The sequence below is a fragment of the Rhinoderma darwinii genome, chromosome 2 (assembly GCF_050947455.1).
Source record: "Rhinoderma darwinii isolate aRhiDar2 chromosome 2, aRhiDar2.hap1, whole genome shotgun sequence".
Classification (NCBI taxonomy): Eukaryota; Metazoa; Chordata; class Amphibia; order Anura; family Rhinodermatidae; genus Rhinoderma; species Rhinoderma darwinii.
Genome location: NC_134688.1, coordinates 8,689,636 through 8,707,239, shown reverse-complemented (window position 1 = coordinate 8,707,239; position 17,604 = coordinate 8,689,636). Strand labels below are relative to the sequence as shown.

The following is a 17,604-nucleotide window of genomic DNA, read 5'->3' as shown; positions in this document are numbered from 1 at the left end:
CTAAAATCACTTTGTTGTAGGTGTTTTCGGAGTTTGTTTATGTATGAATATGGCACATCTGGGTGATGAACAGCATGGCCAGAATTGCATCTCTCACTGGAGTTGTCACCCAGCTTTCCTAGGACCCTGAATAACAGATATGCCTAGTCACACTGTGATATGGAGAGGGATTTTTATAACTAGACCTCCATGTATTTGTATCGAAGCCAATCATGTGTGGTACTGCAATCTGAGACTGTGTATCTAAGCCTATCCTATGGGATACTGTAAGCTGAGACTGTATCTAAGCCTATCATGTGGGATATTGTAAGCTGAGACTGTATCGAAGCCTATCATGTCGGATACTGTACGCTGAGACTGTGTATCTAAGCCTATCCTGCACGATACCGTCGGTTTTTGCCAGTGTACATAGCACACGACTGGCGGTGTAGGGGGCTGGAACGCGCGCTGTGCCGGTGACTGGGTGTGGGGATCGGCTCGCGCACACGTTTCCAGCCTTTACTTGCATGGATGAGGAGATCCGCTCTTCAGCCATCGAATTGTCTGGTGTTGACACGACGTTATTTGCTCAGAATAACAGAAACTCAATCCGCTGTGAAGACTAAGGAAGATTTTATTGTAGGGCCCTGTTCACACAGAGTTTTTTTGCAGGCAGAAAAAATCTGCCTCTGATTTCCTTCAAGAATTTTGAGGCAGATTTTAAACTGCCTGCATGTATTTTTCTGCGGTTTTTTTTTCTCGTTTTTCGACCGCGGCCTTTGAAGCTAATGCAAGACTGCGAGCAAATAAACGCTCCGAAACAAGCGCCCAAGAAAGGACAAGCCTTTTCTCCGCAAATGGCCAAAATCTGCCTGGAAAAACAAAAACGACTCCCCCCCCCCCCCCCCCCATTGAAATCAATGGGGCGATATGTCGTTTTTTTGGCGCGGATTCCAATGCAGTTTCCGCGCCAAAAGCCGTGCCAAAAAAACTCTGAACTGACCCTAACCGTCCTCCAAGGGGCACCAATGGTAGAGCAGGTTTTTCCTGCACCTCGATGTTTACTCTCGAATATTCCGTGTTTTTTATTATTATTTTAAATCCTGAGCTCTTGCGGCTGGACGGGTGGAGCAAGATGTCTATATGTTTGATACAGGTGCTGAGGATAGATGACGATGGGTTTCTTACAAGGTTGAAGCTAGATGGCGGCGCGTTTCACACAGGGCTGAGGTTGGATGGCAATGTTTTGTTTTTATTAGACTTTAGCTAGATGGCGATATGTTTTATACTAGGCTAAAGATAGATGGCGATGTGGTTTATACTAGGCTGAGGATAGATAGCGATGTGGTTTATACTAGGCTGAGGATAGATGGCGATGTGGTTTATACTAGGCTGAGGATAGATGGCGATGTGGTTTATACTTGGCTGAGGATAGATGGCGATGTGGTTTATACTAGGCTGAGGATAGATGGCGATGTGTTTTATACTAGGCTGAGGATAGATGGCGATGTGGTTTATACTAGGCTGAGGATAGATGGCGATGTGGTTTATACTAGGCTGAGGATAGATGGCGATGTGGTTTATACTAGGCTGAGGATAGATGGCGATGTGGTTTATACTAGGCTGAGGATAGATGGCGATGTGTTTTATACTAGGCTGAGGATAGATGGCGATGTGGTTTATACTAGGCTGAGGATAGATGGCGATGTGGTTTATACTAGGCTGAGGATAGATGGCGATGTGGTTTATACTAGGCTGAGGATAGATGGCGAAGTGGTTTATACTAGGCTGAGGATAGATGGCGAGGTGGTTTATACTAGGCTGAGGATAGATGGCGATGTGGTTTATACTAGGCTGAGGATAGATGGCGATGGGTTTCTTACAAGGCTGAAGCTAGATGGCGGCGCGTTTCACACAGGGCTGAGGTTGGATGGCAATGTTTTGTTTTTATTAGACTTTAGCTAGATGGCGATATGTTTTATACTAGGCTAAAGATAGATGGCGATGTGTTTTATACTAGGCTAAAGATAGATGGCGATGTGGTTTATACTAGGCTGAGGATAGATAGCGATGTGGTTTATACTAGGCTGAGGATAGATGGCGATGTGGTTTATACTAGGCTGAGGATAGATGGCGATGTGGTTTATACTTGGCTGAGGATAGATGGCGATGTGGTTTATACTAGGCTGAGGATAGATGGCGATGTGTTTTATACTAGGCTGAGGATAGATGGCGATGTGGTTTATACTAGGCTGAGGATAGATGGCGATGTGGTTTATACTAGGCTGAGGATAGATGGCGATGTGGTTTATACTAGGCTGAGGATAGATGGCGAAGTGGTTTATACTAGGCTGAGGATAGATGGCGAGGTGGTTTATACTAGGCTGAGTATAGATGGCGATGTGGTTTATACTAGGCTGAGGATAGATGGCGATGTGGTTTATACTAGGCTGAGGATAGATGGCGATGTGGTTTATACTAGGCTGAGGATAGATGGCGATGTGGTTTATACTAGGCTGAGGATAGATGGCGATGTGGTTTATACTAGGCTGAGGATAGATGGCGAAGTGGTTTATACTAGGCTGAGGATAGATGGCGAGGTGGTTTATACTAGGCTGAGGATAGATGGCGATGTGGTTTATACTAGGCTGAGGATAGATGGCGATGTGGTTTATACTAGGCTGAGGATAGATGGCGATGTGGTTTATACTAGGCTGAGGATAGATGGCGATGTGGTTTATACTAGGCTGAGGATAGATGGCGATGTGGTTTATACTAGGCTGAGGATAGATGGCGATGTGGTTTATACTAGGCTGAGGATAGATGGCGAAGTGGTTTATACTAGGCTGAGGATAGATGGCGAGGTGGTTTATACTAGGCTGAGTATAGATGGCGATGTGGTTTATACTAGGCTGAGGATAGATGGCGATGTGTTTTATACTAGGCTGAGGATAGATGGCGATGTGGTTTATACTAGGCTGAGGATAGATGGCGATGTGGTTTATACTAGGCTGAGGATAGATGGCGATGTGGTTTATACTAGGCTGAGGATAGATGGCGAAGTGGTTTATACTAGGCTGAGGATAGATGGCGAGGTGGTTTATACTAGGCTGAGGATAGATGGCGATGTGGTTTATACTAGGCTGAGGATAGATGGCGATGTGGTTTATACTAGGCTGAGGATAGATGGCGATGTGGTTTATACTAGGCTGAGGATAGATGGCGATGTGGTTTATACTAGGCTGAGGATATATGGCGAGGTGGTTTATACAAGGCTGGAGCTAGATGGCGATGTGGTTTATACTAGGCTGAGGATAGATGGCGATGTGGTTTATACTAGACTGGAGCTAGATGGCGATGTGGTTTGTACTAGGCTGGAACTAGATGGCGATGTGGTTTGTACTAGGCTGGAGATAGATGGTGATGTGGTTTATACTAGGCTGGAGCTAGATGGCGATGTGGTTTATACTAGGCTGAGGATAGATGGCGATGTGGCTTATACTAGGCTCAGGATAGATAGCCTTGTGGCTTATACTAGGCTCAGGATAGATGACGATGTGGTTTATACTAGGCTGAGGATAGATGGCAACGTGTTTCATTCTAGACTGAAGCTAGATGGTGATGTGTTTTATTCAAGCTAGAGCTAGATGGTAACATGTTTCTACAAAGGATGGAGCTAGATGGCAATGTGTTTACACAAGGATGGAGCTAGATTGAGAGGGGATTCATGCAAGTATAGGACTAGATGGTGACTTACTGCACATCCATTGTAGATCATAGCCAAAGTTTTCAGCACCCATCCCAAAGCATCACCGCAGAGCATGTTGTTTATGAATGCTGAGTCGATAAGCTGCAACACTCAGGAAGAATTTAGCAGATATCTGAATGCAGCTCTGGATGTGACTGGAGTATGGGATAGTATGTAACTGTGTATTCAAGATATGTACATAATGTACATGGTAAAAAGTAGAGCAAAGTCTGATAGTACATGGATCGTGTTTGACATAGTCAAAGATCACGGAGATGGCCCCCTCCTTCCTCAGTACGACCCACCCTACACATCCTATCCTGCAGGGAATGTAACTCCAAACTTACTGTATGCATAATTTGATCTCGTTGCCTCTTTTAGAGACTTCCGACTTCTAAACCTGTTTGTGTTTTGTTTCTGCAGACCATTCAGAAGCTAGCCAGCCAGTACCTGAAGAAAGAGTGGCCCGTAGTGAAGCCGGAGGAGAGGAGCGAGTACAGGTAACTGGTATTTTCCTTTCCTGCTCAGTGATGTCTGTGGATTGTTGACACTGTAAACTCCACCTTATTGTTAATATTCTCTGCTACAAGTTCATCATGGTGGAAGGGCCCGCTACTAGGACACCCCTATTGGGGGGATGAATAATTAGAGTGTGTTCACTTTTGAGCAATATTTCTGATTAACAATGGAGTAACTTTGTACTTACATTACTGAACCTGTACTGATCCTGTGTTATACTCCAGAGCTGCACTCACTATTCTGCTGGTGGAGTCACTGTGTACATACATTACATTACTTATCCTGTACTGATCCTGAGTTATATCCTGTATTATACTCCAGAGCTGCACTCACTATTCTGCTGGTGGAGTCACTGGGTACATACATTACATTACTTCTCCTGTACTGATCCTGAGTTACATCCTGTATTATACTCCAGAGCTGCACTCACTATTCTGCTGGTGGAGTCACTGTGTACATACATTACATTACTTATCCTGTACTGATCCTGAGTTACATCCTGTATTATACTCCACAGCTGCACTCACTATTCTGCTGGTGGGGTCACTGTGTACATACATAACATTACTTATCCTGTACTGATCCTGAGTTACATCCTGTATTATACTCCAGAGCTGCACTCACTATTCTGCTGGTGGAGTCACTGTGTACATACATTACATTACTTATCCTGTACTGATCCTGAGTTATATCCTGTATTATACTCCAGAGCTGCACTCACTATTCTGCTGGTGGAGTCACTGTGTACATACATTACTTATCATGTACTGATCCTGAGTTACATCCTGTATTTATACTCCAGAGCGGCACTCACTTTTCTGCTGGTGGAGTCACTGTGTACATACATTACATTACTTATCCTGTACGGATCCTGAGTTACATCCTGTATTCTACTCCAGAGCTGCACTCACTATTCTGCTGGTGGAGTCACTGTATACATACATTATATTACTTATCCTGTACTGATCCTGAGTTATATCCTGTATTATACTCCAGAGCTGTACTCACTATTCTGCTGGTGGAGTCACTGTGTACATACATTACATTACTTATCCTGTACTGATCCTGAGTTACATCCTGTATTATACTCCAGAGCTGCACTCACTATTCTGCTGGTGGAGTCCCTGTGTACATACATTACATTACTTATCCTGTACTGATCCTGAGTTACATCCTGTATTATACTCCAGAGCTGCACTCACTATTCTACTGGTGGAGTCACTGTACATACATTACATTACTTATCCTGTACTGATCCTGAGTTACATCCTGTATTATACTCCAGAGCTGCACTCACTATTCTGCTGGTGGAGTCCCTGTGTACATACATTACATTACTTATCCTGTACTGATCCTGAGTTACATCCTGTATTATACTCCAGAGCTGCACTCACTATTCTGCTGGTGGAGTCACTGTGTACATACATTACATTACTTATCCTGTATTGATCCTGAGTTACATCCTGTATTATACTCCAGAGCTGTACTCACTATTCTGCTGGTGGAGTCACTCTGTACATACATTACATTACTTATCCTGTACTGATCCGGAGTTACATCCTGTATTATACTCCAGAACTGCACTCCCAATTTTGCAGCATCAGAAGTAAAATCCCCCAGGATTTCCCTGCTTGTTCAGTGTCTGCACAGAGACTTTTGTTGCTTGGTACTGAAAATTGAGTCTTTACTCCAGGCAGTATATTAATCAGTTGTAGGAAAAAACGAAGTGCTATATAGGAGCTATTGGGGCATCAGACAACAAGCCTGCTCACTAACCTCTTCGCTAAAAAGCAGATAAATATGAGGCCCTGTAGCCTGAGAGCCGATAAACTGTGAGTGCCGCTTTGGGTGTGATTGGAGCATTACACATGATGTAACCCTACAATTATTATATTTAGATATTCACTGTGACCTAATGTCCATTTGGGGCACTACATATTCAGGAAGCCGTATGGAAAAAAAAAACACTTTACCGGAAAAAAGTGTAAGCGATCGTGTACACGTGAACGCGGCCATGGGATCCCTCTCACGGGGCATTTACTTTGTAGACTTTCTATTATAATATTTTAGTGCCACATTTTCATCATCACGTGACTTCCCGGCTCATAAGGACAGATAAAAGCACAGCACGGATTGCCTGGAATTACAGCTGCGTTTCGCTTCTCATTTGAGTTTTCCAGCACAATGGGATGTCTCTGAGACGTTTTAGGACCGATCAGGAGATGCTTTGCTCACTTTGAAAGTGCCACTTAAAGAGTTGCGTCCTTTATTATGTGTGATCTGTTGTGAATTAGCGAAACGCGTTTCAAGTTGATTCCCCGCATATCCCAGTCAGCCATAAATTCACCTGATGGATCATAAAAGTGACAACAGGAGACATTGTGGGTTTCGCTTTTTGTTTTTCAGATATTTTTTTGTGGGTAAAGTATCATTACTTTTCCTTGTAATGGCGCTGAAAAAATGTCAGCACCAACGACCGGTTTTTAAGATGTCGCCAGCGCTTCATATATTTGGGGAAACCTGTATGTAGGTCCAGCCTGGCGTATATGTGTGCACTATTGTGCGGCTGACAATGTGAGTTTAAACTCGTGTTACAATGTTGTGACTTCCTGGGCACGCCCCTTTAAAAAGAAAAAAAATGCAGAAAAATGCCTAGCAACCAGACTGTCAGACAAAACTGGATTGGCACGAAGAGGTGGAAAAGGAGTCACAGCAGCTGCCGTCATTCACCAGCTCAGGCTGCGCTATTAAAGGGATGTAAAATAAATAATTAAATTCCTCATCACTTTAAAGATCTCTGCTTGCTGTCCGTAAATGCCAATATAATGCATCAAAAATAATCTGTTACATAAGAGACTGCAGGGATATTTTGTGGCTTTGCTGTGACCTTCAGATCTTTCTCCGCATTCAGGAACATCTATACAGTATGGAAATCCTACCTAGAAGGGACGATACAGGTGGCGCAATCCCGTATCAACATCTGCGAGAACTACAGGAACCTGATCTCAGAACCCGCCAGGACGGTTAAAATGTACAAGGAGCAGCAGCTGAAAAAGGTAAATACCTTCTAACAGGTTCGATATAGAAAAAATCTACATAAGTGAAAGTCACTGTGTACATACATTATATTACTTATCCTGTACTGATCCTGAGTTATATCCTGTATTATACACCAGAGCTGCACTCACTATTCTGCTGGTGGAGTCACTGTATACATACATTACATATCCTGTACTGATCCTGAGTTACATCCTGTATTATACTCCAGAGCTGCACTCACTATTCTGCTTGTGGAGTCACTGTGCCCATACATTACATTACTTATCCTGTGCTGATCCTGAGTTACATCCTGTATTATACTCCAGAGCTGCACTCACTATTCTGCTGGTGGAGTCACTGTGTACATACATTACATTACTTATCCTGTACTGATCCTGAGTTACATCCAGTATTATACTCCAGAGCTGCACTCACTATTCTGCTTGTGGAGTCACTGTGTACATACATTATATTACTTATCCTGTGCTGATCCTGAGTTACATCCTGTATTATACTCCAGATCTGCACTCACTATTCTGCTGGTGGCGTCACTATATAGATACATTACTTATCCTGTACTGATCCTGAGTTACATCCTGTATTATACTCCAGAGCTGCACTCACTATTCTTCTGGTGGAGTCACTGGGTACATACATTGCATTACTTATCCTGTACTGATCCTGAGTTACATCCTGTATTATACTCCAGAGCTGCACTCACTATTCTGCTGGTGGAGTCACTGGGTACATACATTGCATTACTTATCCTGTACTGATCCTGAGTTACATCCTGTATTATACTCCAGAGCTGCACTCACTATTCTGCTGGTGGAGTCACTGTGTACATACATTACATTACTTATCCTCTACTGATCCTGAGTTACATCCTGTATTATACTCCAGAGCTGCACTCACTATTCTGCTGGTGGAATCACTGTGTACATACATTACATTACGTATCCTGTACTGATCCTGAGTTTCATCCTGTATTATACTCCAGAGCTGCACTCACTATTTTGCTGGTGGAGTCACTGTGTACATACATTACATTACTTATCCTGTACTGATCCTGAGTTACATCCTGTATTATACTCCAGAGCTGCACTCACTATTCTGCTGGTGGAGTCACTGTGTACATACATTACTTATCCTGTACTGATCCTGAGTTACATCATGTATTATACTCCAGAGCTGCACTCACTGTTCTGCAGGCTTCAGAGCTGAAATCTTTAATCCCCTCTGCTTGTTTGGTGTGGTTTACATTCTGGGAAATGTCATCTTTACACCAGGCTCTGTACAGTCCTCTGAATTAGACAAATATAACTGCCCCAGGCATTATAGGAGCTCAGCTAATCTGTTTGTAGGTTGTCTGACAACAAGCTTGCTGACTGTTTCCTGTGACAACCAGCAGAATTGTGATGTAAGTTAAAGTGGCTCCGAAGCAAAAATAAGTAAGAAATCACTGATTGACCTGAAATACTGAACTCCTTGACAGATTAGTGTAAGATTTACTATGAACGGTCAATGCCATGTATTGTATGATGGCTCTTACAGCTCAAATATGGGTTGTCACCCAGCTCTCCCAGACTCCCGAGCAGCAAATCTGTCTGGATGTGCAGCGGTATGTCAGCTGCTGGTGTATCTCTCTACAGATAGTCAGATTGACATTCAGGAGTCTGGGAAAGCTGGGTGACAACCTCTAGAATAAGCTTCGGATGATGGGAATTGGCTGCGGCCTGATCAGATGCGACAATAATACATGCAGAGGTTTTTTGTTTTGCAGTGCGTGGACCAGCTGACGAAGATCCAGACGGAACTCCAGGAGACAGTGAAGGATTTAGCCAAGGCCAAGAAGAAGTACTATGAGGCCGAGCAGATGGCGCATGGAATGCGAGAAAAAGCCGACATCGATGCCAAGTGAGTTCCCTGTGTCTAATGTTATTAGCCGGAGACGCGGCGACTTCACAATCATCCATTCAGCGCAACACTTGGCCGTGTCTAAGCGGCGGAAGGAGTAGTTGTGACTGCACGCACACTGGATCCTCTCCAGATAAGAAGAGAATGACTTGGAATGTGGTCCTTATACTTGAGAGTATATATATATATATTTTATGCCTAGGACCTACCTAAATGGAGTCTCCAAATCCAACTTATCAAGAAAGAGGGGTTCTCCTTAAAAGATCATCAGACTAAAGGCAATGCTCCTGGGAAAAGGATGCAGAGTTACTGAAAAATAATCTCTCTGCAGCGCCACCTAGGGGCAGTAACCCGAAAAACAGCATCTCATTACAGAAGACAGTAGGTGAAGGGGTAATTACTCCTGGAGCGTTCATGCGCCATACTTTTCCCAGAGAGCATCGCCCGAGTCTCCCGATCCGCTGCTTTTTCCATAAGAAATATTATTAAAGGCAACAGAAATATCTAATATCTTGTTCCATCCTGCGGAGATCTAACCGACCAAAACAGCTGTCCACAAATTGTCTCCCATTCTATCTACTATTAAATCTTGTTATATGATTATGTTACTGAGAGAGTAGTAGGTGCTAAAGCAAACTTCCAGCAGATGTGGTTCAAAAATCAACAATAAGTGAATGGAAACTTGCCGGGAGAAAAATATATATATATCTCTCCTGAGAGACCACGTAAATGGAAGGAATATAAGGGCCGACTAGATGGACGATGTGCCGTCGTCGCCTACGTTTCCTACTGGAGGAATTTTATTTGTATACCTGTTCAGCTACATATTCTTATACATATGGGGCAGTATTAGGGTATGTTCACACAGAGTTTTTTGACGCGGAGACCGTGCCGCAAAACTCGTCAAAAACAGCCCGAAAATGCCTCCCATTGATTGGTAAATACATCTCGCGGGAGGAAGAAGGGACATGCTATCAATGGGAGGCAGGGAAAGCGTATTTTGCGGTATTTATGCCCCTGGCGATCAATGGCCACGGGCGAAAAACGCAGCGAAAATCTGCGTGCAGGGAGGGGAATATCTGTCTCAAACTTCCAAACTGAATTTTGAGGCAGAAATTCCGCCTGCAAAAAACCTCACTGTGAACTCCGCCTTATAGTAGTTATATTCTTGTATATAGGAGCAGTATTATAGTGGTTATATTCTTGTATATAGGAGTAGTATTATAGTAGTTATATTCTTGTATATAGGAGCAGTATTATAGTAGTTATATTCTTGTACATAGGAGGCAGTATTATAGTAGTTATATTCTTGTATATAGGAGCAGTATTATAGTAGTTATATTCTTGTATATAGGAGCAGTATTATAGTGGTTATATTCTTGTATATAGGTGTAGTATTATAGTAGTTATATTCTTGTATATAGGAGGCAGTATTATAGTAGTTATATTCTTGTATATAGTGGGCAGTATTATAGTAGTTATATTCTTGTATATAGGAGCAGTATTATAGTAGTTATATTCTTGTATATAGGGGCAGTATTATAGTAGTTATATTCTTGTATATAGGGGGCAGTATTATAGTAGTTATATTCTTGTATATAGGGGGCAGTATTATAGTAGTTATATTCTTGTATATAGGAGCAGTATTATAGTAGTTATATTCTTGTATATAGGAGCAGTATTATAGTAGTTATATTCTTGTATATAGGGGCAGTATTATAGTAGTTATATTCTTGTATATAGGAGCAGTATTATAGTAGTTATATTCTTGTATATAGGAACAGTATTATAGTAGTTATATTCTTGTATATAGGAGGCAGTATTATAGTAGTTATATTCTTGTATATAGGGGGCAGTATTATAGTAGTTATATTCTTGTATATAGGGGGCAGTATTATAGTAGTTATATTCTTGTATATAGGGGGCAGTATTATAGTAGTTATATTCTTGTATATAGGAGGCAGTATTATAGTAGTTATATTCTTGTATATAGGGGCAGTATTATAGTAGTTATATTCTTGTATATAGGGGGCAGTACTATAGTAGTTATATTCTTGTATATAGGGGGCAGTATTATAGTAGTTATATTCTTGTATATAGGGGCAGTATTATAGTAGTTATATTCTTGTATATAGGAGGCAGTATTATAGTAGTTATATTCTTGTATATAGGGGGCAGTATTATAGTAGTTGTGCTCTTGTATATAGGGGGCAGTATTATAGCAGTTATATTCTTGTATATAGGGGCAGTATTATAGTAGTTATATTCTTGTATATAGGGGCAGTATTATAGTAGTTATATTCTTGTATATGGGAGCAGTATTATAGTAGTTATATTCTTGTATATAGGAGGCAGTATTATAGTAGTTATATTCTTGTATATAGGGGGCAGTATTATAGCAGTTATATTCTTGTATATAGGGGCAGTATTATAGTAGTTATATTCTTGTATATAGGGGGCAGTATTATAGCAGTTATATTCTTGTATATAGGGGCAGTATTATAGTAGTTATATTCTTGTATATAGGGGGCAGTATTATAGTAGTTATATTCTTGTATATAGGGGCAGTATTATAGTAGTTATATTCTTGTATATGGGAGCAGTATTATAGTAGTTATATTCTTGTATATAGGAGGCAGTAGTATAGTAGTTATATTCTTGTATATAGGGGGCAGTATTATAGTAGTTGTGCTCTTGTATATAGGGGGCAGTATTATAGCAGTTATATTCTTGTATATAGGGGCAGTATTATAGTAGTTATATTCTTGTATATAGGGGCAGTATTATAGTAGTTATATTCTTGTATATGGGAGCAGTATTATAGTAGTTATATTCTTGTATATAGGAGGCAGTATTATAGTAGTTATATTCTTGTATATAGGGGGCAGTATTATAGTAGTTATATTCTTGTATATAGGGGCAGTATTATAGTAGTTATATTCTTGTATATAGGAGCAGTATTATAGTAGTTATATTCTTGTATATAGGGGCAGTATTATAGTAGTTATATTCTTGTATATAGGGGGCAGTATTATAGTAGTTATATTCTTGTATATAGGGGGCAGTATTATAGTAGTTATATTCTTGTATATAGGAGCAGTATTATAGTAGTTATATTCTTGTATATAGGAGCAGTATTATAGTAGTTATATTCTTGTATATAGGGGCAGTATTATAGTAGTTATATTCTTGTATATAGGAGCAGTATTATAGTAGTTATATTCTTGTATATAGGAACAGTATTATAGTAGTTATATTCTTGTATATAGGAGGCAGTATTATAGTAGTTATATTCTTGTATATAGGGGGCAGTATTATAGTAGTTATATTCTTGTATATAGGGGGCAGTATTATAGTAGTTATATTCTTGTATATAGGGGGCAGTATTATAGTAGTTATATTCTTGTATATAGGGGGCAGTATTATAGTAGTTATATTCTTGTATATAGGAGGCAGTATTATAGTAGTTATATTCTTGTATATAGGAGGCAGTATTATAGTAGTTATATTCTTGTATATAGGGGCAGTATTATAGTAGTTATATTCTTGTATATAGGGGGCAGTATTATAGTAGTTATATTCTTGTATATAGGGAGCAGTATTATAGCAGTTATATTCTTGTATATAGGGGCAGTATTATAGTAGTTATATTCTTGTATATAGGGGCAGTATTATAGTAGTTATATTCTTGTATATAGGGGGCAGTATTATAGTAGTTATATTCTTGTATATAGGGGCAGTATTATAGTAGTTATATTCTTGTATATGGGAGCAGTATTATAGTAGTTATATTCTTGTATATAGGGGGCAGTATTATAGTAGTTGTGCTCTTGTATATAGGGGGCAGTATTATAGCAGTTATATTCTTGTATATAGGGGCAGTATTATAGTAGTTATATTCTTGTATATAGGGGCAGTATTATAGTAGTTATATTCTTGTATATGGGAGCAGTATTATAGTAGTTATATTCTTGTATATAGGGGGCAGTATTATAGTAGTTATATTCTTGTATATAGGGAGCAGTATTATAGTAGTTATATTCTTGTATATAGGAGGCAGTATTATAGTAGTTATATTCTTGTATATAGGGAGCAGTATTATAGTAGTTATATTCTTGTATATAGGGGGCAGTAATATAGTAGTTATATTCTTGTATATAGGAGCAGTATTATAGTAGTTATATTCTTGTATATAGGAGGCAGTATTATAGTGGTTATATTCTTGTATATAGGAGCAGTATTATAGTAGTTAAATTCTTGTATATAGGAGCAGTATTATAGTAGTTATATTCTTGTATATAGGGGGCAGTATTATAGTAGTTATATTCTTGTATATAGGGGCAGTATTATAGTAGTAATATTCTTGTACATAGGAGCAGTATTATAGTAGTTATATTCTTGTATATAGAGGCAGTATTATAGTAGTTATATTCTTGTATATAGGAGTAGTATTATAGTAGTTATATTCTTGTATATAGCGGGCAGTATTATAGTAGTTATATTCTTGTATATAGGAGCAGTATTATAGTAGTTATATTCTTGTATATAGGGGGCAGTATTATAGTCTTTATATTCTTGTTTATAGGGGCAGTATTATAGTAGTTATATTCTTGTATATAGAGGCAGTATTATAGTAGTTATATTCTTGTATATAGGAGCAGTATTATAGTAGTTATATTCTTGTATATAGGGGGCAGTATTATAGTAGTTATATTCTTGTATATAGGAGCTGTATTATAGTAGTTATATTCTTGTATATAGGGGGCAGTATTATAGTCGTTATATTCTTGTTTATAGGGGCAGTATTATAGTAGTTATATTCTTGTATATAGAGGCAGTATTATAGTAGTTATATTCTTGTATATAGGAGCAGTATTATAGTAGTTATATTCTTGTATATAGGAGCTGTATTATAGTAGTTATATTCTTGTATATAGGGGGCAGTATTATAGTCGTTATATTCTTGTATATAGGGGGCAGTATTATAGTAGTTATATTCTTGTATATAGAGGCAGTATTATAGTAGTTATATTCTTGTATATAGGGACAGTATTATAGTAGTTATATTCCTGTACATAGGGGGCAGTATTATAGTAGTTATATTCTTGTGCATAGGGGCAGTATTAGGGCATGACCACACATGGCGGAATTCCTCCGCAACTGTCCGCATCAATGCCGCACAGAATCTGCGTTGCAGATTCTGCAGCGGATCTGCACAAAATGTGCAGAAAATTGATGCGGACTGGCCGCTGCGGACTGCAGGAAAAGTGCTTCTCTTCTCCCTATTCAGTGCAGGATAGAGAGAAGGGACAGCACTTTCCCTAGTGAAAGTCAAAGAAATTCATACTTACCGCCCGTTGTCTTGGTGACGCGTCCCTCTTTCGGCATCCGGCCCGACCTCCCTGGATGACGCTCCAGTCCATGTGACCGCTGCAGCCTGTGCTTGGCCTGTGATTGGCTGCAGCCGTCACTTACACTGAAACGTCATCCTGGGAGGCCGGACTGGAGACAGACGCAGGGAGTTCTCGGTAAGTATGAACTTATATTTTTTTTTACAGATACATGTATATTGAGATCGGTAGTCACTGTCCCGGGTGCAGAAACAGTTACTGCCGATCGCGTAACTCTTTCAGCACCCTGGACAGTGACTATTTACAGACGTCTCCTAGCAACGCTCCCGTCATTACGGGAGCCCCATTGACTTCCTCAGTCTGGCTCTAGACCTAGAAATACATAGGTCCAGCCAGAATGAAGAAATGTCATGGTAGTAAAAACAATACGCTCCGCAGCACACATAAGATCTGCGGACTTCATTGCGGAATTTTGACTCTCCATTGAAGTCAATGGAGAAATTCCGCCATGAGTCCGCAACCAGTCCGCCACTGCTCCACAACAGACAGAGCATGCTGCGGACACCAAATTCCGCTCCGCAGCCTATGCTCCGCAGCGGAATTGTACGCATCGTGTAAACGAACACTGCTAAATTAAAGTGAAAGTCAATGGAGAAACGGCTCCGCTGCGGATTAACGCTGCGGAGTGTCCGCAGCGGAATTTAAGTGAAATTCCGCTATGTGTGAACCCGCCCTTATAGTAGTTATATTCTTGTATATAGGGGCAGTATTATATTAGTTATATTCTTGTATATAGGAGCAGTATTATAGTAGTTATATTCTTGTATATAGGAGCAGTATTATAGTAGTTATATTCTTGTATGTAGGGAGCAGTATTATAGTAGTTATATTCTTGTATATAGGGGGCAGTATTATATTAGTTATATTCTTGTATATAGGGGCAGTATTATAGTAGTTATATTCTTGTATATAAGAGGCAGTATTATAGTAGTTATATTCTTGTATATAGGAGGCAGTATTATAGTAGTTATATTCTTGTATATAGGAGCAGTATTATAGTAGTTATATTCCTGTATATAGGGGAAGTATTATAGTAGTTATATTCTTGTATATAGGGGCAGTATTATAGTAGTTATATTCTTGTATATAGGAGCAGTATTATAGTAGTTATATTCTTGTATATAGGAGCTGTATTATAGTAGTTATATCCTTGTATATAGGGGGCAGTATTATAGTAGTTATGTTCTTGTATATAGGGGCAGTATTATAGTAGTTATATTCTTGTACATAGGGGCAGTATTATAGGAGTTATATTCTTGTATATAAGGAGCAGAATTATAGTAATTATGTTCTTGTATATAGGGGCAGTATTATAGTAGTTATATTCTTATATATAGGGGGGCAGTATTATAGTAGTTATATTCTTGTATATAGGGGCAGTATTATAGTAGTTCTATTCTTGTATATAGGGGGCAGTATTATATTAGTTCTATTCTTGTATATAGGAGCAGTATTATAGTAGTTATATTCTTGTATATAGGGGGCAGTATTATAGTAGTTATATTCTTGTATATAGGGGCAGTATTATAGTAGTTATATTCTTGTATATAGGAGCAGTATTATAGTAGTTCTATTATTGTATATAGGAGGCAGTATTATAGTAGTTATATTCTTGTATATAGGGGGCAGTATTATAGTAGTTATATTCTTGTATATAGGAGGCAGCATAATAGTAGTTATATTCTTGTATATAGGGGCAGTATTATAGCAGTTATATTCTTGTACATAGGAGCAGTATTATAGTAGTTATATTCTTGTATATGTGGGCAGTATTATAGTAGTTATATTCTTGTACATAGGAGGCAGTATTATAGTCGTTATATTCTGGTATATAGGGGCAGTATTATAGCAGTTATAGTCTTGTATATAGGGGCAGTATTATAGTAGTTATATTCTTGTATATAGGGGGCAGTATTATAGTAGTTATATTCTTGTATATAGGAGGCAGCATAATAGTAGTTATATTCTTGTATATAGGGGCAGTATTATAGTAGTTATATTCTTGTATATAGGGGCAATATTATAGTAGTTATATTCTTGTATATAGGAACAGTATTATAGTAGTTATATTCTTGTATATAGGAGGCAGTATTATAGTAGTTATATTCTTGTATATAGGAGCAGTATTATAGTAGTTATATTCTTGTATATAGGAACAGTATTATAGTAGTTATATTCTTGTATATAGGAGGCAGTATTATAGTAGTTATATTCTTGTATATAGGGGGCAGTATTATAGTAGTTATATTCTTGTATATAGGGGCAGTATTATAGTAGTTATATTCTTGTATATAGGGGGCAGTATTATAGTAGTTATATTCTTGTATATAGGAGGCAGTATTATAGTAGTTATATTCTTGTATATAGGAGGCAGTATTATAGTAGTTATATTCTTGTATATAGGGGCAGTATTATAGTAGTTATATTCTTGTATATAGGGGGCAGTATTATAGTAGTTATATTCTTGTATATAGGGAGCAGTATTATAGCAGTTATATTCTTGTATATAGGGGCAGTATTATAGTAGTTATATTCTTGTATATAGGGGGCAGTATTATAGTAGTTATATTCTTGTATATAGGGGGCAGTATTATAGTAGTTATATTCTTGTATATAGGGGCAGTATTATAGTAGTTATATTCTTGTATATGGGAGCAGTATTATAGTAGTTATATTCTTGTATATAGGAGGCAGTATTATAGTAGTTATATTCTTGTATATAGGGGGCAGTATTATAGTAGTTATATTCTTGTATATAGGGGCAGTATTATAGTAGTTATATTCTTGTATATAGGGGCAGTATTATAGTAGTTATATTCTTGTATATAGGAGGCAGTAGTATAGTAGTTATATTCTTGTATATAGGGGGCAGTATTATAGTAGTTGTGCTCTTGTATATAGGGGGCAGTATTATAGCAGTTATATTCTTGTATATAGGGGCAGTATTATAGTAGTTATATTCTTGTATATAGGGGCAGTATTATAGTAGTT

General features: G+C 38.8%; 1 protein-coding gene across 3 annotated transcripts in view; it reads left to right on the top strand.

Moving 5' to 3' along the window:
- Nucleotides 1-17,604, top strand: part of FCHSD2 (FCH and double SH3 domains 2) — a 162,406-nt gene that overhangs the window by 73,917 nt on the left and 70,885 nt on the right. For all 3 annotated transcript variants that reach the window (XM_075851328.1, XM_075851327.1, XM_075851326.1), the window contains exons 4-6: nt 4,151-4,227; nt 7,158-7,302; nt 9,069-9,202. In XM_075851328.1, the coding sequence (XP_075707443.1) occupies nt 4,151-4,227; nt 7,158-7,302; nt 9,069-9,202 (356 nt within the window). The remainder of the gene's footprint in view (nt 1-4,150; nt 4,228-7,157; nt 7,303-9,068; nt 9,203-17,604) is intronic.